Source organism: Chaetodon auriga, chromosome 15 (genome assembly GCF_051107435.1).
Source record: "Chaetodon auriga isolate fChaAug3 chromosome 15, fChaAug3.hap1, whole genome shotgun sequence".
Lineage (NCBI taxonomy): Eukaryota > Metazoa > Chordata > Actinopteri > Chaetodontiformes > Chaetodontidae > Chaetodon > Chaetodon auriga.
The window spans coordinates 16723119-16745328 of NC_135088.1; the positions used below are offsets into that span (position 1 = coordinate 16723119).

The window sequence follows — 22210 nt, forward strand, 5'->3', positions numbered from 1 at the left end:
CACCTTCCCTGTGTAGGGCATATAAATTCACATTAGCCTTTATACCAGTGTATTCTAATTTCTAAATGCTGATATATGAGTGTTTCGCAGCCACAGGTTCATCTATTTATTCAGAATTTACTTTTTTTTTTTGTTATTTACTGATTCATTCACTGGTTGAGTGGTTTTCCTGCGGAACATTTAGCAACGCCTGCACGGTGTTTGAGTTGTGTGTGTGAGGTTGAAAAAAAAAAAGAGGGAATAAGAATACTGGCCTACAGAAGAACGCCTTAGAAAAATATGTGTTTTTAAACCTTTTTATCTTATAAGTTACTAGACCATTTCTGCTCGGTGTTTCTCCGCATTGAGATTTCATTGCCTGCAGGGAGCGATTGTGGAATTTGTCTTTGATAATAAACTGGCTTTCTGCAAGCAGCTACTCACCACTGCCGGTATTAATCCACCACAAGAACCTTAAAAGAATGTCCTTGTAGTCCTTGTGCAGTTTGTTTTATAAAAATGTAGGTTAATGAAATATACAGTGTAACATGTTATGTACTCAGAGAAAAGATCTGATTCCAACACTGAAGATGCACATAAAAAAAAAACAGTTTTTACAGCACAAAGGATACGATCGCATCATGTGTACTGTTACTTATAGTGACCTACATACTGTATGTCAACCCATCAGAGTGTTTTGCTATTATTAAATCTTCTATAATGGATAGTAAAAGAGATTATACTTAATACTGCCCCTCCCCCCAAAGCCACACATGCATACATGCACATTCATGCATAATGAACTGATTTAAATAGCAACAGAATATGTGTGGAACAATTAAACATGAGGCCAGCCTCTCACCTCATCAGGCATAATTTTTGCAGATTATAGGCTGGCAAACTTGATGAGTCTACAATGAAACTGTAAAGAAGACAGACTGCTTTTGTGTAGTGTATGTGGCTTTTGAAGCTTACTAGGCTGTAATATTTTGCTTAACACAACTATATTTTCTTCTATTCTTTTACTCTTAGGTCTAAAGGAAAGCCACAGCATCAGTAAGAGAACACTGGACCCAGACAGGGACTCATCAACACTGGACACAGACAGCGATCTCCATGCTGTCACCACTGTCTCACCAGTGAACATCCCCAACCACCAGCCCATCTTCAAGGGCCTGCTGCTGCATGAGCACCTACTTACAAGGGACTTCCAGGGGGACCAGCACTTTTTTAGGAGGGATGGCTCTGTGGCTGCATATTCCACCATGCCAGGCTCTGTGTCTGCCTCAGATGCAGGAGACGCTGTCACTCAGCTGGTGTCGCATGAGGATGCCCCAGCCTTCTCAGACATTGCCACTACTGCCACTGCGGCTGCCACCTCCCCACTGACCACATTTTGTCCCACAACACCAAGGCCGCCCATGTCTCTCCCTCAAAAGAAGTCCTCTAGGGAGAAGACCATGGGGGGAGGAAAGGTAGAGCCAACAACAGACTCCCTCACCACTCAAGTGACACCAAGCAATAGAGGTTCAGTCAGTAAAAATAACCCAGCAGCATCCTTGTCCTCACAGAGAGGTAGACCTCAAAGTTGGAGTGCTTTTCCAGTAGAGGCCACCCTTGCACCCTCCTCAGTGAGGATAGAGAAAGGGGAATCTAAGGAAACAACAGTGAAAAACAAAACCAGCCCAGATCATCCACCCACCAAACCTAATTCAGTACCCCGAGAAGAGGGTACCACCATGACGGCCACAACCGTTACCACAACTACCACCATCACCACCATGCAAACAGCAGGTAGGCATGTTGATGTTTTCTCTGACTTTCAATGATATACTGATCAGAACATCCAAACACCATTGTTAAATAAATAGAAGCATCATCAAAGTAACTTTTTCCCCAACAGAGACTGGAACTTGAGTGAACTTTCCCCGAAAGACTTAACACAACCATCCCAGAGCACTGGAGAATTAAGCGTCAGGTCATCAATGTCACTGCTGTTCATTTTGCATGCTGCACACTGCTATTCATCTCTCCACCAGGGATAAAAGAGTTGCTCATGTGTCAAAAACAATCTGATTTTCCCTGATGTGTCCTGCCTGTCCGTTCCACTGGCCGCAGAGGGCTGAAGGCGCAGATGAGCAGTGTCTGAGAGGAAATCTGTGGAGATAGTTAGAGGGTTACGGGGCCATGGAGACACAGGTGGGCTGTCAGAAAGATCAGTGGTCCGGGAAAAAGGGAATCACTCGTCTTTTTACTGTCTCCTACAGAGCCATGCAGCCTGAATTTCACTGACCCTGAGGGTAACATCGAAATCCTGCAGCAACTTGACTCTGGAGTGGAGTGTAACTACTTGGTTACCGTCTATCTGGGATATGGCATTGAGGTTCAGGTCAGTGCTAAAGGCTCACAATGCTGATGTATGATGTTGTCCCTTCAATTTTTAAACCATGATATGCAACTTCTGGCAAACTAATTAAGTTCAAAATTACATTGTTAAACCAACATTTGGTCTCCACCAACACATAAGAAATAATGCATCTCTGAAGCAGCCAAACGCTCCACAATGTTGACCTGCTAACTTTGTTTGCTGTTTGATGCTGGGCAGATAGCATACAATGGGTTTTGCTTTTTCATTGAAAACTGCTGCTTGCATCTGGGAGCCATGACGCTGATCCAAAACAGTACAGTTATGGGCCATAAAAACAAAACAATAGGCTGAAAGACACTATACAGCTCAGTGGAGCTGAGAGGAATTGCAGAATCAGTTCACGTACAAATAGCCATGTGATCCAGTGTAAATCTAAAAATACTGATCATGGCCATTTGAACAAGAACTGTGCTGTGTGATTCTTTAACACTCCAAGTAAAATAATGTTGCAAAAACAGGTTTTAATCAACCAGTGAATAGCAGGGACATATTTTAGTCTAGTCGTAGCTGTTACAGTATTCGCTGGTCTTGTGTGGGTTGACGGAGATAGACAGGCAGCAAATTGCTGTGGTGAGTGGGTGGATGGGGGCACAAGTGATGGGGTAGGTCTCAGGTTTAATGTTTGCTTGGTAAGTCTTTTCACAAAAGGTTATAAAAATTAACTGTCAGGGTGTGTGTTCCCTGGCATTTGCAATTTCTCAAATGCCTCATTTACCACTGGAGACTTTAAAATGTGTGAGCTTTGTCTTGCTGCCTCTGGAGGGCTAAGATAAGTCTTGACGGAGTACAGGTTTGAGAGTGTGTTTCTCTCCGAAAGCTTCCTCTGGGTAACTTAAGTAAATCTTGATCCTCTTATACGCACACTTACCTGCACATGTGCACGTGCACACACACATATGCATTTCACCATTTTATCAGCTCTCAACTTTTCTCCGGTGTCATTTGGCAAGAAATTTCATTTGGAGCTATAGGTTGAAAGCATATAGACATTTTATCATCATATCTGCCAGGCCTGTTAAAGGAACAGGAATCCATGTGTCTCAGTACCACAATGTGAACAGATGCCACAGTCTGCCTCCCTCCTGCCGGTAAACCATAGACTGCATAAAACATGGGCATTGTCTCTGTGACACCACCCATAGTTTCCTGAAGAGGCATTGTGAAGCTCAGTGACAGTAGCTCTGGCCGTTGTCATCTTGCCAGGTCATGACTCTGCCAAACTCCCAGCTAATCCAAAAATGGTCAGAGAGGTGGAGCGTGGGTGGAGCTGAGGCGGTCGAATGAAGTCTGGTTGCTGAAACTTAGTGGTTAGCTGTCACTCAAAGTGGCCATGCTCATAATTATGTATAACTGTTAGCCCGAATGCAATTTAAACCAGTGAGTTATATAAAGATTCACCCCAGTAAAGGTGGCATGAACAGGGAAAAAAGCCAAATGATCAAAACCGTTTTTTTGGAGGCTGTTTTCTGCTGTCTAGTTGAGCATTTTAATAAAGAGGTTTATGGGGATTGACTCACTTTTGGAGCCAGCCTCAAGTGGCCATTCGAGGAACTGCCGTTTCTGGCACTTCTTCGTTGCTTCTTTTTTCAGCCCCGGAGGTTGCCGCTTGAGCTAAACTGATATTGATCTGATGGCAAACTATACAGAAGACTACTTGGCACGGCTGAATAGAATGAGGAGCCATGGTTTCTGTTCCAGGCGAAGACTCAACCGACTGTAGATGGGAAGACAAAAATTGAAGTCAAGCATGTGTCATACCTTCTCATCAGTCAATGTGTGGAGTTTCTCTGCCTAGAGGCTTTCCAGGTCCCAAGGTTTTAAAGGAATGAAGGAGATCACAAAGTAGATTTGTGGAGCTGCAATGTGCACAGAAAATGTTATGCAAGCAGGAACATTTTTACCTCACATTTTGAATGTTACACATGGAGGATTTCTTTTTGTTCTCAACAATTTTCAGCCTCCTCACTCACCTGTTTAATTCCCAATGTAAGCAGAAGGAAATATACACACATTTAGCTTTCATGGGATTTGCCTATTTGATAGGATTTATCCAACACGTGTAGACACACAGAGATGCACACATATGCAGAAATACACAGATAAACCAGGTATTCAAAGTTGAGAGCAGGATGCAATTATACCACCTTTCTGAGAATCAGAGCTTAAGGTGGTAACAGTGAGCTGCTGCATTCTGGCTATCTTCTGTCCTCTATCCACACACACTCTGCAGTGTTTTGGTCAGCCACTCTTTATAATCCTTTTTTTGGCATTTTGCCTCAGCACACAGTAGAGAGTGACAGGAAACATGAAAAGAAAATAAGGGTGAACTGCAACAACAGTCCCCAGCAGGATTTGACATTATGGTTACTAGCAGGTCAAGCACCTGGAAGTCTTATTTTCGCCTTTGCAATATTGATTATTGCACCAGCAAGACAGATGGACAGCGAAACATGTAAGACTGTGATATACAGTACTAGCAAGCTCACATTTGGAAAGAATGGATTACTGTACTTTATTTGAGATATAACACAGAGACAGATAACGATGCTGCAAAGCATCATTTTCAGCACATCTTACGTGGAACATGGGACAGCTAGTAATACACTTATCCAAAAGGCACATTGTGACAGAGACATGTGAGGCATGACACTGCAGTGTAGTTATTATAATATGACTAACACCAGATGCTTTACTGAACAACATACAATGTAATTGTTTACTTGAATGACACACAAACAGCAGAAGACAATGCAAAAAATTCAATTAAACAGCTTGTATCGAGAGTCATGTCATTTTGATTATACTAATTGTTGAAATGATAGATCCAATAAGTAGACAAGAAAGAGAGAGGTGGAATGAACTGTTCAGACTAAACTGATTGCTTCTGCCTTTCTGACAAGCGTCACTGTCACACAGCAATCTCTGGAGGGATCACAGACCCTTCCCCTGCCATTTGTTGATTTGCTGCCATAGAAATATCTTCATATTAGTATTCACTTTGATCATCTGGGTTTTGATAGCGTTCACTGGGCTGAACATTAACATGGGGAAAATGCTTATGCTCCACACTTCTGAGCAGAGGAGCCGTAGGAGGGACATTATGGTTGAAGTGCATGTTCTTCTTTTGGCAGCTAGCCTCTGTTATGGAAGAGTGTCATCATTATAGCAGAGAGACCAGCAGTTGGCAAGGGCAAAGAAAGGAAATCAGTTGAAAGAAAAACTCTGAAGGACAAATGTGGTTACTGTATAATAAATATTGACGTTGGTGTGTTCCTATGATTCAATAAAACATAACTCATATATATTTAGTGTGTTAGGGTATGTGCTCGTACACCTGCACACACACACACGTACACAGATATATATATAGTTCACCCAGCATTTAATTGAGAGATTGTTGGGGAATAACTAAGCAAGATCAGACCTTTTCGTGTTTAGTCGATACTCCTTTCAGCAGTGTGGCAGCTTGCAAGAGAGGAAGAATGAAAAATGTATCAGGAGAATTTACTGGCCTCAGCCTGAATGTTCAACCTCTCTGCCACAGCTAACGGCATATAATGCATTGCCCATCTGGTGATTCTGGCTGCATTACAATTTATTTGCAGACTCACTGCACAAATATTAAGAGGCTGATGTAACACCAACTTTTAGCACAGAGATAAATTAATGGTGGAATAAAGACTAATAGTATATTTTTAAAAAAAAGGTGTTGCACTTTACAGTACACTGCACAAAAGTATGACATTTGAAGTGTTAAAATCATTTATGAGTAATAAGATTTTTTATTTTTATTTTTTTTTTTGTCTTATTACCTTTTTCCATCAAGGTTAGAAATGATGATTAACTTTAAAGCCAGGGAGATTTACTCGAATACAGAGTTCAGTCCACTCATTTTTCATGTCCTTGAAACATACTGTTGGCAGATTTAAGTATAAAATATAAACTATCAAACTGTCCATCCACTTCCGTTGGTGTGGGTTTGATTAATTGATATTAATAAAGATAGACCTATTCAATTTCTATATTTAAAATTGCTATTTCATGGCCGTCAAAACTCAATTTGGGATAATTTCAGAGATAATCACCTATGAATTAGCATTGATGACATGTAGTTATGGCAGTTGCATGTAGGTCAACCGAGGTGACCCCTCTTTCATCTGTATATATACACACGCTTAAATTAAAGCTTTCTACCAGTGAAGTAGTTATATCTTAAGCACATCTTATTTCTGTCCTCTGTATCTGTCTCCTCCTCTTCTCTGCTGGCACTTGGTAATAAGGTTTTAGTAGAGGACAGATGGAGGTTTTCCAGAACTGGGCTGTGGTATTAAAGTGCTTAAAATCTGTTTTGGAGCTTTTTTCATTTGATCAAATAAATCCAGTGGGTTAGCTGGCTATCAGCTCTTTCCAGGCCATCTGTCCTGCTCTTATTTCTCCGTCTCCTCTGCTCACTGATCTACCTGCCTAGGTCTCGAGGAGTTACCATCAGAGGCCCTGCACAGGTTGTCCCAGCTCTGTTTCATGGTGGCCACATCTATGCACTCTCCGCTAAAAGAGAATGTATTGTGTAGGCAGGGCTGAGAGTGGTTGATACATTTCAGAGGTTGGGAGCCCAGACATGGCCAATTTCTCCCACTGCTTCAAAGCCTGATTGGGGGAGTGCTTCCATCTTCTGACAGGTTTAAAGCAGCATCATTCACGAAGATGGTGAGAGAGGATTTTGAGGTCAATACTGTACAACTATTTTTTTCCTTTCCCCATCCCTCTCAAAACTCATTCATCCTCCTTTTGCTTTTTTTATTTCCATCCTGCTCTCATTGATCATTTTTCTATTTGTCTAGCTCCTCTACCGTATCAATCAGTTCTTGTGCTGAACCAGGGGATAAATTAACGGAACACAGGAATGATTTAACACAACTATAGCTTGACTTACAACCCCGATTCTAAAAAAGTTGGGTCGCTGTGTAAAACATAAATAAAAATAGAATGCAATCATGTACTAAGAGCATGTACTAATATCTTTATACTAGAGATGCACCAGTACTGATGATGATATTGGAGTATACTGACTCAAACAGCTGGATCAGGCAACAGTGACAATGGTCCATCTGCTATCAGATACCATTATTCTAATAAAGAACAAGTCATTACATTTATATCTGTGAATATATTTGTTACATTTTGTTTTACAAAGTAAGGAAACTAATGTTGAGGTCAAGACTGATGTTGCCTTAAACATAAAAGAATGATCTCAGTCTCTTCCACACAGTGAGGCATACAGCTTATTAATCAAACACTGGTTTCAGATTGGTACTCAGTATGGGCTGATAACCAAAGCCCATATCAGTATCGCGACGGAAGAAGTCTCATTGGTGCATCCCTCCTCATTTTCTCATTAATATCTTTTTATCTATACTCTCCTGATTATATCGATTAAAACAATAAGTGACAGTCCAATGTTAAAGCAGGATTTCAATCATGAGGAAACGTAATATTGTAACAAAGATGGTAGATTACAAAATTAGAATTCCGGTTAAAGCTGATCAATTAATTATTTTTAAATGTAAAATTGTCAATCAGGTGAAAGAGAACTCCAAACTTTTTCTTTGTTTCATATTTCTAAGCTTTAATTAACAAAATAAACAAAGGCCTTGAGTCTCAGTGGGGAAAATTACAGCTTCCAAGTTTGTCATCCTCAAATGATTGAATGTTGTTTCAGACGATTCCAAAAGAAAAAAGCTAAATTAAAACCAACCATCTAATGAGCTCAAGGCCGCATGTGCTCACACCTCAGGTGGGGATAAAGTACTGTCAAGGTGGATCAGTGAAGTGGCCCTTTAAGGATTGAGATGTTACAGAGCATGCCAATGTTTATAGCTAACCCCGGCTTGAGGGTTAACGATCGGTATTTGATGCTGCCTCTGTGACCACGCTCCTCTGACTCCAATCAATAGTCATGTTAATAAGCAGCACCAACACTTGATACACAGTCTCCTCTCAGTGCTGGGTGAATTGCTGTATTGATCCCTGCACTCATTTTAATTCGAGAATTTCTTACAAAAGAAGCAAAATGCACATGGCATTGACCCTGGCCGAATGTGGCTGAGGGAGGGAATTAAATTTGTTTTGTTGGTGCTCAGTGACCGCTAGCGCTCTCATCAGATGAAAGGGCCACAAGAAAGCGTTATGAAACTTCCACCAGAGAGAAGCCTCGACACTTTTGTAAAGCCAAATAGTTCCCCTTTAATATACAGTGATGCCTGTAATCCTTCCTCCTCACCTCTGACATGCTACTGAAGAGGTGTTTTAACAAGGTAATGCACATTTTGACTATTCTGTGGTTCTGGTCCCCAGCAGCACAAATGACACAACACGTAGCCGTTTTGTCCCAGAGAAACTGATCTTGACTGAGTAATGGAGGCCAAGACAGGCTTGCTGCCTTTAATCAACTTGAGATGAGGCAGAAGGAAGCCTTCATCATGTCGTGCCTTCGGGGAGTAAGGCAGGACATAAAGAAGGCCAGTTTGATCTTGATGAGCTTTTTAGGGTGTCAGGGCTTTGCTGAAATGAGTTTTCATGGGGCCTAGCCACCCCGAGAGGAATGCTTTCAGGTGACACTAATTGCTCCTCCGCCCAGCTAGCTGTCATAAAGGGAGAAGACTGTCTGGCAGAAGGCTATGTTTTCTCCAGCTCTCTCAGTGTCATGATGAGGATGGGAGAGTAAAGATGCGTTTTCAGAAATATGGAGAGTAATCGGCAATGCATGAATTTAAATGCAAAAACGAACACTAAGGCAAATAAACGGAGATGTTAAGGCCCAAGAGCCACCTCAGAAAGTGAGGCTGATTTATTAGATGTTGCCCCAAAATATGTCAGTACTCTATTATCTACCAGTTTAATAAGTACGTGTTTGAAGTGTTGAGCGTCTTAATGTGTATTTCTGTAAGGGAAAAAAAGATAACACTTGAGACGATGGTCACTATAGAGGCATATGGTGATCTCCAGAGCAGAAAATGGGCCATCTTAACTGCAACATAAGTGACAATGAGCAAGTTAGTATTGTATTCAGCCACTGGCTCTGGCACATTCTCATTACCGTTCAGCTTTTGCTGATTGGTAAGGATCCATTGTTTTAGACAGCAGAGCAAATAGGAAATGGCCTTGGCTGTTTTATATAGAGGTGAATGTTCAATTAAGATAACGTTTTTCATATAATGAGCACTGGAAGAACTCTTTTTTTGTGTGTGCGAATTTATCAGGAGATATACAAAAACACCAACTGGATGTGGTGTACCGAGATTATTCAAATGTGAGCCTCAGATTTGGGACGATGAGGTAGGTACACTCCCATTGTGCTCCACGATATGCGTTTTATCACAGTAATGATGACGCTGCAGCTGGTGAGTCCAGTGGCTGTTGATTTATTGCCCCCAGCAGCAGGGTCATTTAATTTCCATGTATAGTGGGATCATTTTGATTACATACTGCTCATTTCTGCATCAGCAATGGCTCCTGTGAGTCAGTGTAAATGTTCAGAGCGGAGCACCACCAGATGTTTTCAACAGTAAATTATCAGGGAGAGACAGCCTCTGCGGACAGTTAACTCACACTGTGTACGTAGGCGTAAATTCATAAATGAGTGAATAAAGATTACATGCCATGTGTAAAAAGTCCAACATGTTTGACAGATTGTGCATTTCAGAGCGCCAGGAGGAATATTTTCTCTTGCCCAAATTGCGTTTTTATTAGCGTTTTTTTTTTTCTTCTTTTTTTAAGTAGACAATAACTCCTTAATTGCACGATACAGATTATTTAGTTTATCTCTTATGTGGGACTCACTGTCAGATACCAGCATGACTCTAGTTACAGATTAAAAGCCATGCCAGGCTGCTTTCTGTTTGGATGTGATAAGATGGATCTTCACCTCTGCTCGCTGCTCACTCAGATAGTTTAACACTGCAGCACACTGGAAGCTCCCTGTTCGACAAAGGTCACGGTAAACACAGAAAGATCAAGGTACTCAATCCTGCAAATATTGTTATCCTTTGAAACATTTATTTTAGAGATTTTCTCCCATCTTTTGTATTGCGAATCCAGTTCTAGGTCTGTCGATTGTCCTGTGGCTTCGCAGGATGGTCTGTTCATTATAGCGGTTTGATTGGAAAGACTGGCTAGGGGAGAGAGATGACCCTCTGTCCTCTAGTCCTCTCATTTTGATTGGGCTCAGGAAATATTATTGGAGTAGTTCAGGGAAAAAGGAAACACTTGAAGTCAAAGAGCACCTACCCAAAGGACAGTCTTATATTTCTTGCATTATTTAGAGCTTTCCTTTTATAAGCTGGGTTAAAAAAAAACACTAAACAGACATTCTTTCTTCTCTCAACACAATTCTCAAAATGGAACAGCACAATGTTTAGATGGCATCCTCTGATAATGTTGTGGTTGGTGCAGAAGTGTGCTTGGTCAGCCAAATCCCCAGCCCCACAAAATGTGTCTGCTGAGGCAGAGATTCCAGCTAGGAGTTACAATAAGCCTGTTCTCATTACAGTCCAGAGGAACATCCGTGTGTGTGTGTGCACATGTGCACGTGCACGTACATGTATGTGTGTGTGTGTGACAGTGACAAAGAAGTCCCTCTGGGCATTTGGCTGCAGCACTAGCGAAGATAAGGTAGTCTGATGTCTCCTGACATGGCCAATGATTCATAATTGAGGTAGGACAGCTGTTGCTGGCTGCACTGACAGGTCCCAGGGTGGATGACAGATGATAGGGCCCTCTGGGGCCAAACTATCTATCAGTCCAAATGTTCACCGTCCACTATCTGCTCACCTGTCCTTCATGAGCCTCCCTGTGTATGTGTAAACCAAGTGGTCACAGACCCACAATCTGTTTGACCTCACTGAATATCAGAGTGCACGCCGTGCGGTGGAAGGACACAATACCAAGAACACCTGCACGATGTGATGCTTAGGAAATAATCAATAGACTGCTGTTTTCATGTACTTTGTGGTCGTGTTATATTGGATTGTCTTACACTTTCAGGAGCTCATAAGATTGTCGTTTTTTGATCATTAATCAAGATTGACAATGATCAAAATGCACTTTGTCACAGAGAACAGACCGATCTCAATTCATGAAATAAATGAAAATTAATAGGTAAATAACTGAAACAGACAAATTAAAAGCCACCATGTAGTCATATTAATTATTAAGGGGACGCAAACACAGCCAGAAGACACATTAAATATTTACAGCCTCTTATGTATGAAATAATGTGTTTCGAAGGCCTGTGCGATCTCAATGAGCAAAGCATTCTGATGTCCAGAGATTTGCTGCAAAAGCCTGGTCACCCTTGGTTACTGCCTGAGACCTTGAAATTAGTAGAAGAGTCCCATCCATCAGTCTAAGGTGACACCAATGCATGTAAGGAGTCAGCAAAGCAGCGATATATACAATATATATAGAGCAAAGCGATTTAATGCTTTGAAAGTCAGCAGTAAAATGTTAAAATCAATGCAGAGCAGGGAGCCAACCGAGCTGGCTTGTACAGATGTAATATGTTCTTATCTTTTGGTGCCAATGTTCTGCACCAATTGGAGTCAGAGGAGAAAGCTCTGAACGATACCAGCATAAAGTGCATTATTCCAGATGGGTAAAAATAAAAGCACGTACAACTTCATGTCAGCAGGAGCCAACGTGAAAAAATGATTTTCTTGAGTTGATAAAAAAAAAAAAAAAAAAAAACATGAAAGGACAAAAATATCACCACGACTTCTGGCAGTCTCCCTAATACGGATGAATGAAATGAAAACGAATGAAAACATAAGAAATTTAGTTTTGATTCTCAATCATTTCATCTATTGGTTTACACCAAGAATAAATGCTTTCATAAAAAATGAAAGTCCCATTTAAAAGTGTCTTGTCAGATGTGTATGATAGGATAGCTTTAATATTCTTTTAATAGTGAGTATGTTTGCAACAGACAAACGTACTCACAGAGCTGGACTTACACCCAGTAACTACTATTTAACGTTGTGAAACAGTCACAGTTTTAAGCACGTGGCTATCGTTGTGAAACACTTGCAGTTTGGTTAGGTTAAGACACCAAACTACTTGGTTAGGTTAAAGTTAAAATAGAAATGTTTGTTATGTAATTTTAGATATGTATGTAAATAACATTAAGTATTAAGCTGTCGCACAGACGACCTATACAGACATTTTTTTCGGGGGGTGGACAGTCTGGAGCTAAGATAACAGGCTCTCCACTAGTTCCATGCAAGGCTTTAGCGGCATTTCAGTCTTCACACTTCACGCTTTGAATATAATACACAAGTACTAATGTTATATTGTGGGGGAATTACTGTGCTGCACTGTGGGGTGAATTATGAAGTTAGTAGGTGAGAAAGTAGGCAAAATAACCTGATTTGCAAAACATCCAAGCCCTCCATATTAACTCAGAGAAAAAAGGCAGAAGAGAAAAAAAAAGGACTGTGCCTAAGGCTTTGTCATTGCCGTTGCCCTTGAGAAACAGAGAAATAGGGATTCTAAATTCGTGTGACACTCCTTTATTACTCACTGTGACACTGTTGTTTAAGGCTCCTGCAATAACTAAACTACCTAAGCCACAATGACAAGATGCATGATTTTTGGACTAAAACGTACAGAAGTGATTTCCTTTTTTTAATACACACACACGCATGCAAAAAAAATAGGAATATCTGTTGTTTGACTATTTTGATGTACTGTTTGCTCTCTGTGTTGTCAGTTTGTCAGAAAACCTCCAGAATGGTGTTGTGTTGAATTCTACTTGTGATGAAAATCAGATCAATCAAAGCGGCTGACCTCATGGATTATTCAGGAAGAAGCCACCTCTAAGCTCAGTCTTAGAGTGTCCATTAGCCCCACTGCGCTTGTTGTCGGCTCTCCTTCGACTGAGTGACAGTTAGCTAACCTCACCAAATCCATTTTCCTGCAAATGCTGCACAATGTGCTCGTCCTGCCCACCGTCTCTTAATTTGGACTCGATAAGAAGATTCAACCTGGATTAGCGTTAATTAAAAATCTACCAAACCTCAAAGCTATTCAAGACCGCCCGGCAAACACAAGGTGAAAACTTATTTTTATCATACAGAATAATAACCATGACCTGCTGTTGGATTAACATTAAGCTTCTATGGTTCTTTGGGGAATGAAAATGTGTCAGTACTCCATTATTCAGACAGTTTAACTACATGCAATCCTCTCGAGGTTCCCTGACCAGATTTAGCTGCAGATGCTGTTCAAACCTGTTGAAGACGTAAAGAACTGCTGTCAGGCTTAAAGGCACATGCAGAACACAGAAATACAATCATGTAAAGAAACATGAACAGAGTGACCAGCTCAGACTCAGTAGCATGCCTACAATCTGGGAGCAGGTTAACAAAGACATCACTAAACCAAACGGATCCCTCTGCAAGTGTGTTGGTAGGCACCTGAGCAAAGCAACGCAGTAGGTGACCCATTTTTTCACAGCAACATCATTAGACTAAACTTGGCTTTAAATGGCAACAGAGGTGGTGCTGAATTAAGATCCCCTCTGATGTGAACTGAGACCTCATAAGTCAACAGTTAGTCTCCAGGTTTGTGTGCGATGTGATTTTATTTATGTTCAGTGTTTGAGTTAAAAGTGAATTTTCAAAGAGCGGATAGAAATAAATGTGCTCATTCTAACAGTGCTAAAAATACAATGCACTGACTGATAGCTTTGATAATTCTTTGTGTGAGGTGTTACTCTACAAAGACCCTTTGCAAAGGGTAAATCTGTCAGGGAGGTGCAGCAGTAAAGGCCTATAATCATATGGCATGCTCTGTGTTGTTTTTTTTTTTTCAGGTGCTAAATGTGAGCGTGTTGGAGGGAGAGCAGGTGACAGTGGAGGACACGGGTGGCCGAGAAGCCTTCATCCTTGCCAACGAGTCAGTCTTGATGAGGGGCCTCGTGCTTCGCAGTTGGAGCAACCAGATCTCCATCCGATTTCGTAGCGACCAACAGCACAACTCTGGATTCATCCTCCTGCATTACCAAGGTGAGCCAGTGCCATGATAGCTCAGCTGTCACATTACACGAACTGGCCATCTGTCCAACAACTGCTTAGTTTAACCTTAGGATGTATTCAAATTGTACGTTAAATATGTAAATGCCACATCGGGGGACACTAACACTAACCAGCCTTTATGCTGACATTTCTCCTCGGTCATTGTACTTGTTCTCAGCACTGATTGAATTCGGTCGCGCCGGCCTCAAGAACAAAAGGCAGAGTCATTTGGGTTTTCAGACAACCTTTCTCCACAGAAACGTAAAGGCTTTTCCTCTCATAGGGAGGGAAGAACTGTCACTGCAGCAAAGTGCTGTCATGCTCACTTTACTAGTAACAAGGTCTGTTTTCAATAAAATGCTCTGTTCCAAAACATTGACTGTAATTTACAGTTACAGGAAAATGTAATCATATGCCCCATGATGTGAACAGGCTTTTTCCACGCTTGTCAGTCAGAAGTCCATGGCAGGAAGGAAGATAGTTTGCCATTGGTATCAACGCATTCACTAGTTTTTTAGTTTTTACAGTGGCCTTTGCAGAGGTTAAAACGATACAGAGTTAACGGTTAAAAGTGGTCAAATAGTTCCTGCAAGAGTGTGACAGCACCAAAATTTGTCTGCTATATTCACTGTATGTTGGTGAATATGATGGCCCATAAATTCCTCCCTCTCTCGCGCTTGTTTTGTGTGTGACATTGATCTTCCGTGTCCGCAACAATGTCTGTTTATCTTAGCAATCACACAAAGTGGCCGCCAATTACATGCCCCATCGATTTGAGTTGATGGTGGAAGCTGCTGGACAAAGCATTCATTCCACCACATTACTGTAGCACTTTCATCAGCTCGAAAATGAAAGCGACCATCAAAACAGTGCTGCTGACGTGGGATAAATCACCCGTCGCTGTTGGATGTGTGAATGTTGGTGTGTGGTCAGGCTGAAGGATGACAGCGAGGGGTCAGAGCAGATTATACAGGGTGATGCATAGATGGGGACAGATGGCGGCAAATGGTTGAAATATATTACGCTGTCAGTAGGTGCACTTTTCTCCTTCACTTCTCCTCTTCGCGTTTCAGTTAATCTTATTCAGCATAATTTTGCGTGAAATGTTTATTGATGAATGTAAATGGACACTGTGTACTATTTCTTTGACTCTATTGTATTATTAAAGCAGGCCTTTTCATCTGTCCATCCGTTCTACATTCACTGTTAGATAAGCACAGTAGTCGCACTGCACTATGGACCTGACACTGGGAGGGGTCGGCAGGCAGAGTATACTAGCTGCTGATGCCCATCATATTATTAATTGAAACTGCTGGCTGCTGCATATTTTGTGACCGACATGACATTTGCTCATGCCGCTTCATATGAAACATGAATAACCAAGTAGTTCCTGGTAGTAGTGCATTTATGTGTGCAGGTGCCCCCTTTGCATGAGTCACATACTTATTAATAAGTTAAATAAAACATGTATTGATAAAATAGTAAAAGCTGTAATGATCTACGCTGCAGAGACCAATCCAGGCATTTCTGATTAACATAGCCTCGGTTTGGGCTGTAGTCATTTGTTTGTAAAGTTTGTCAGAAAAAAACACTTGTGTCCCATTAAAACACATCTTAATGAACAAGTAAACCACAGAGCCACACACACACACACACAAAAACAAGCGTTTAATATATTTGAATTGCTTATTAAATTTAATGCTAGTCTCAGGATAAAATGTGCTCCAGACATCCGTAAGTGAGAGTCGGGCACTGGTAATAACTGCACCATGGTACAGAAAGGACAGAAAGTGTCATTTATTGGACAGTGATAATGATGATGGTGACAGCACGGACCAGACGCTGAGATAAGTTGAAAAAGAGGAATGCGTTGGCTCTGGGTTGCTCAGTCTACAAAGAGGGCTTCATCTTAATATAGGCTCGGCTCAGATAATTGTCCTGCTACATCCTGTTGTGTCTGATGTGACAGCAGATATTTCTGGCCTCCTTATGATATCAATTGTTATGGTCCTGTAAAACCCATAGAAAACACATAGACATCCTCCGGTACGGTAATTGTTGCCAGCAATAGCGTCAGATAAAACCCCTGCAGTCAGATGTGCAAAGTTACTTGTCCACCAAACAACCTATTTGTTTTAGAGGATGATGGGACATATTTAGTTACACTAATGAGAAAAACTGCAAAGAGCAGACTTCGAGGAGACTAGACATATTGGATACACAGAAGATATTTCAATTTGTGTTCCTCTCCTTGGTAAGCAGAGTATCACCTTGTCCTTTATAATGGGCTGTGAGAAATGTGATTGGACAAGCGTGGAGAAGGAGACAGAACTGTGGAGAGATGGATCTCAGCTCAGGGTAATTAATATCTGCTACAGTGTTGGCTCGGCCTGCGATGGCACACTGATGGATGCCTCTATAACATCAGCAGTGAGCCTGACACATGGAGCATGATCATAGGTGTGTTTTCCTGCCGGTGTGTATGGAGTGGGAACAGCGACAGTAACAGCTAAAGTATATGAACAAATGCATGCATGCGACTGAGCACAAACACAAATTAATGGATCCTGAATGTAAACGCACACAGTCTGTCCACACTACAACGCCAGCATTTCCACTGCTGACACAAATGCTCCTGGTTTTATACAGATATGAACTTGCAATGTAAATGAAAATGTACATACTTATACTTGCACATGCTTATAAGGATTGGCTGCAGTTTTAACCTGTGAAATGTGGTGTGCTACAATGCATGCTAGCATGTTGAGAGGATACTTCATCCTAAAGAGTTAGCACCCAGAGGAGCCAACTGAATACAGAGCAGGGAAATGAAATCTCTCTTCTCAAAGCATAACGATCTGTAAGTTACAGCGATGGCATAAAAGAAGACTTGGCTTAAAGTTTGATATTAACCAGGGAATGAAATTAGCACCAGACTCCTGCCAAATACAGAGCAAACGTTGGCACCATGGCAAATAAGTTTTTCTTATATTAATAAACATTGTTTTAAAAAAATCAATTCTTAAGAAAATTCAGGAATTGAGGCGATATAATATATTCCATATGTCTACCTGCAGGTACCACTGACGCTGTTTAAAATTCTGAAGTCTTCTGCACATATTTTAGAAGTGGAAGACAAAAAGTGTAGCCAATAGAAATGTGAGGGAAAAACTTCATTTCAACCCTGATTCTACCAGAAAAGATATATTCTGACTTTTTAAACAGAGGGGTCAATGAATGCTGTCATTCATTTAATAAGGAAAATCATTTCTATGCATGAGCCTTGTGAGTACCAATAATTAAATGTTAACACTGCACATGCAAATGTGGACAACCCAAAACCCATTTTACTCCCAAATATGAACTTTCTTCATTTTAGATTAAACTCAATTTATGGTGGAATTCAAGCACAGCTTCCTTGTCATTTAGCTGCTGTAATGATGCCATCATGTCTGACCTTTAACCGGTGAGCTTGAATTGTCATTTCAGGATTTTCTGAAGTATAGAGAGCATAATCAATGGCATTGCTAATGGCAGTAATGTTTTACAGGAATTATTGATTGGCTGTAACTAATACGCTGGGTTGACAAGTGAGGTGGCCAGGGGACCTCTGCCACTGGCAGTGATCCACCATTTGCCACAACTTCTCAGCAGCATGGATGAGATGCCGCCTCTGGTCCAAAGTTATTTCTCTTTAATAGCCTTTATTGAGTAAATGACCATTAAAATCGAGTTTTTAACCCAACCACATAAATATCAATAGGCCATATCATGGAAGAACTATGGTCTGGCTTTCCACAACTGAATCACTTTCCCAGAGACAACACTATTGATCTTTCTCTAAAAGGTAATGCTTTGGTGCACAGCCAGGACATGAGGCTTGGATACAGTGACAGTCGCACTGTCACACTGCAAAACTCCGGGACTGCTGTGATCTCAGCGCCCCGAAACAGCGACTGACTAGAGATGAGAAGTCATCAGCACAGAGTTTGCTCTCCTTGGAAACACATTTTATTCTCTAAGTGTTGATTTTACACACAGAGGATGACATTCTCCAAATATGCTGTCATTAAATACAAGAATAACAATTGACAATACATTCATTATTTGTGCTCTGTTTTTTTTCTCTCCATATTTCATTATCTCCTGGCCTCACCTTGCCAAGTTTGATCTCATTCCAGCTCTCCATACCTGAAGGGATTCAGGCGACACTTGAGATACAGCAGAGCAACAGTTTATTAGGCCCAAATTGAAATGCATTTTATTTGTTTGTCCAAATGTGGTGGATAAGTTAGTATTTCTGGCTTCTTCACCTCATCTATTTTGCCCAAGTCAACAATATTTGTCCATTATTGGCTGAAGAGTAGCATTTTGAATTTGAAGTACTCCGGCGAATGAGAAGTGTGCATACAGCAGAATAAGGCTCATTAATGGCAGGAGTGTGCGAGTGAATGCAGGAGTCAAACCAAGGGCTCTTTCAGCAAATGTTTTCTTTCTATAAATGATTTCCGAAAGTTGATTCGCGGCAACTTTTGACAGACGGCTGAAGAAACCGTAACTCGTTATTGGATCCAAAATGCAGATTCATGGTTCCGTGTTTGTTGATGCTAAAAACCTGAATTTCAGACAGGTGAGAAAGGGCAGGAAGCAAGACAGACAGAAAGACTTTCTCCTCAGAAGAGGCAGAACAAATCCATTGCTGCTGCACGGATAAGAGAGAGAAAGAGAGACAGAGAGACAGGATGTGTTCCTCTTGAACTCTTGTGAACAGGAACTGTGAAATGACAAAAATAAATTGAAAAAACATTTAGCCCATGTTCAGATGCCTTGTGATTATGTATTGTCTATGACAAGCTACACATAAAACACATCTTTCTAACTTGAAACTCTGCCATTTAAATCCAAAAGGCTTTTGTCTATTTTTTCCTCCTTTTTTTTTATGGACACCCTATTTTAAAACATCATTAAACAGAGTACCAATACACGTCACATATAAATGATGTTTGACATTGACATTATAGCATTTATATCAGCAATGTCTCCGTCTTTTGACCTGTGATGTCCCTCTTCATCTAAACAATGTAATTTGGAAAGAGATATGGGAAGGCAGTGAGGTGATGCATCATTTCCACATCAAGTTCTTCCACTAGGACACTCGTTTATCTTTTAATTTTACCGTCTACTTATCATTTAACACACAAGTGTTTTGTTTAAATCACCTGTCTGTGATTCATCTATACATTGCAACTTCCCGTCTGTATTGGACACCTTTCCGACGGCACAGATGCTGAAATTTAATCTGAAAGGCTATATCCCAAACTAGTCATGCTGTAAAACTGAAGGTTTACCTGTGTTTTACCAATGTGACCATTTGTTCCGTTCTACAAGGGAACACTAACTAAAGACATAAGCTCCGCAGCTGTTTCCTGTGGCCCCATAGTACCATCAGCTAATCTTCCTGGCTGTCTGCACCATGGATCTATTATTTGTAATGGCAAAACAATCAGACTTTATGGCCCAGCACCACATCTACTGGAATGGAGGCAGCACGTAATTTAATACTTCAGGAATTGGCTCCTCAATTTTTGCCTCTGGCTCTCCCACTGCATGCTCAATAGGGATGTAAATGCTGCTATGATAATGGCAATAACTAGGTTCATTGGAGCTAGTGATAAACTATGAATTGAATGGATGACCCAGGGGCAGCGTACCTCGTCCCTGTGGCTCACTGATTTACTGCAAAAGAAAGGCGTGTTTCATTACGGTGGAAACCAGTGGCTTGTGTAAAAGAAAAACCAGCCAGTAGATTAAAACATAGTAGATGGGGGCAGTTTCACAAGCCTTTATGGCCATTATACATTTAGGGCTGTTTTCCCTTGAGTTCAAAGATTGATAGAGGAACATTTTTGAATATCCAATTTAGCTTCAAGGTAATGCTAGAAACCTCACCTAAGTGTTTGTTTTTCATCTACAAATGAGTGGCTGCAATGAAAGCACTTCAAATCCGAAACCTGATGCAGAGCGTCTCATGTTATTTTGTGCTGTTTAACCTCAGAACCGAAAATATTTTATTCGCGCGTGTGTGTGTGTGTGTGTGTGGAGGAATGAGCCTGTCTAGCAGGTGTCAGCTTTTGCTTTCTACATGACCGCTGTTCCAGCTCTAAGCGTTGTGATGTTTAGAGGGGAGGCCTTTGGATCTTTTACCATGGGAGCTGTGTCAAAATCTTTCAACAGTTGGTGTTTGCTTTATCGGGACAGTTTAGATTGGGTCAGGCATGTTTTAAACCGTCTGAAAAAGAAAAAAAAACCTTATTATGTTGTGACTTTCAATTTCCTTAGTAATTTTATATACTGACAGGTTGTTGCCACCTCTGCCTCTTTTATGCGAAGTGCATATTGCAGTAATAGGGTTCAATTTGATAAGAACGATGCAGCTGGATGTGAGAAAAAACAAAAACAGTCAGCGTCTCAGTAAATTTCTATAGACAGGCTCCCACCAAACAGCCTCTAGAAACTGCTGTCGCCCACTTCTAATTCTGTAAACACCAAATAACCTGAATCATATTAACACAAGGACATTAAGGTGTTTACACTACAAAGCCCATGCCCGATTATTATCATAATTGCTTTCAAGACTGCACATACTATTTCAACGTGGACATTCTCCTTGTTGTTTTCTCCCTCCATTAGCTCTTATTTAGGCTTTACGTACATTCCATTAAGCTGAAACATGACTTGCAGAGTTTGAGAAAAGTTGCTTTTTAAAATGTTTCTGTAATTTTGCCGCTGCACAATCACACTCTGATTGTAACACAAACCAGAGTGGGTCCAATTATTTTGCTTGTTTTGCTGTTAACATGTTCCAAAAGTTTGGAAGTTTTAGTCTGGTCATTAAAGTGCCTACACTAATGAGGTAGAACAGTGTGGTTATTAGACAGGAAGAGAAGGTTGTTTAATAGCTTCCATTACAGACTTGGTTTGCTCACTCCATTATCCATGTGAACTCTATCCCATCCTACTGCATTCATTTAAAAACAGGGACAGAACAACAATGCAAAGAGAGTCCAGAGACATTGATCTTACCCTGCTGGAATCATGACTCTTTGACAACCACTACAGAGGCAATTCCTCTTCCAGCTATCACATTACAGACCCGTTATGATGTTCAACTGATCAGCAACATTTCCATTTGTCAAAGTATTTGCAGTGGCTCTACACACCACACCACACAGTGGTGTTAATTGCTGTAGTGCTGCAAACATGTCTCTGTACATTTGCATACTGCTTGAACTGGTAAACTGAAATTAATTAAGAAATGAAGTGTTTCGAGACAAAGTTGAAGGTTGGTTATAAAGCATCTCAAATTGTGGGTGTATGTGTGTGCGTTTGCGCGTATTGTGTGTGTACACTTGTTCATTTTGAGACGCCATTTGAGTTTTACCATCAAAGAGCCGTTTCAGGGTTCAGGCTCAGTTTTAAGTGTTAGGTTAGAATGAGGTTTGGGTTGGGGTAAGGGCTGGGGAGTGCATTATGTCAGCGAGGGTCCTCACAAATGTCTACTTATGTGAGAGAGAGAGAGACTGACAGGAAGGCAGAGAGTCCTAAACATCCTACCTGATTTATTTGCATAAAAAATAGGAAAACGATTTGTTTCTCTCCCTTTATATCTAAATGTCGACAGTGCTTAGTGGCGGTTTGGAGGAGAGTCAACATAGTCAACAATGCAACACAA

General features: G+C 40.9%; 1 protein-coding gene across 3 annotated transcripts in view; it reads left to right on the forward strand.

Annotated features, from left to right (window-relative positions):
• LOC143332439 (seizure protein 6 homolog) overlaps positions 1–22210 on the forward strand; it is an 86071-nt gene that overhangs the window by 44570 nt on the left and 19291 nt on the right. For all 3 annotated transcript variants that reach the window (XM_076749868.1, XM_076749867.1, XM_076749869.1), the window contains 3 exons: positions 1012–1773; positions 2247–2368; positions 14277–14469. In XM_076749868.1, the coding sequence (XP_076605983.1) occupies positions 1012–1773; positions 2247–2368; positions 14277–14469 (1077 nt within the window). The remainder of the gene's footprint in view (positions 1–1011; positions 1774–2246; positions 2369–14276; positions 14470–22210) is intronic.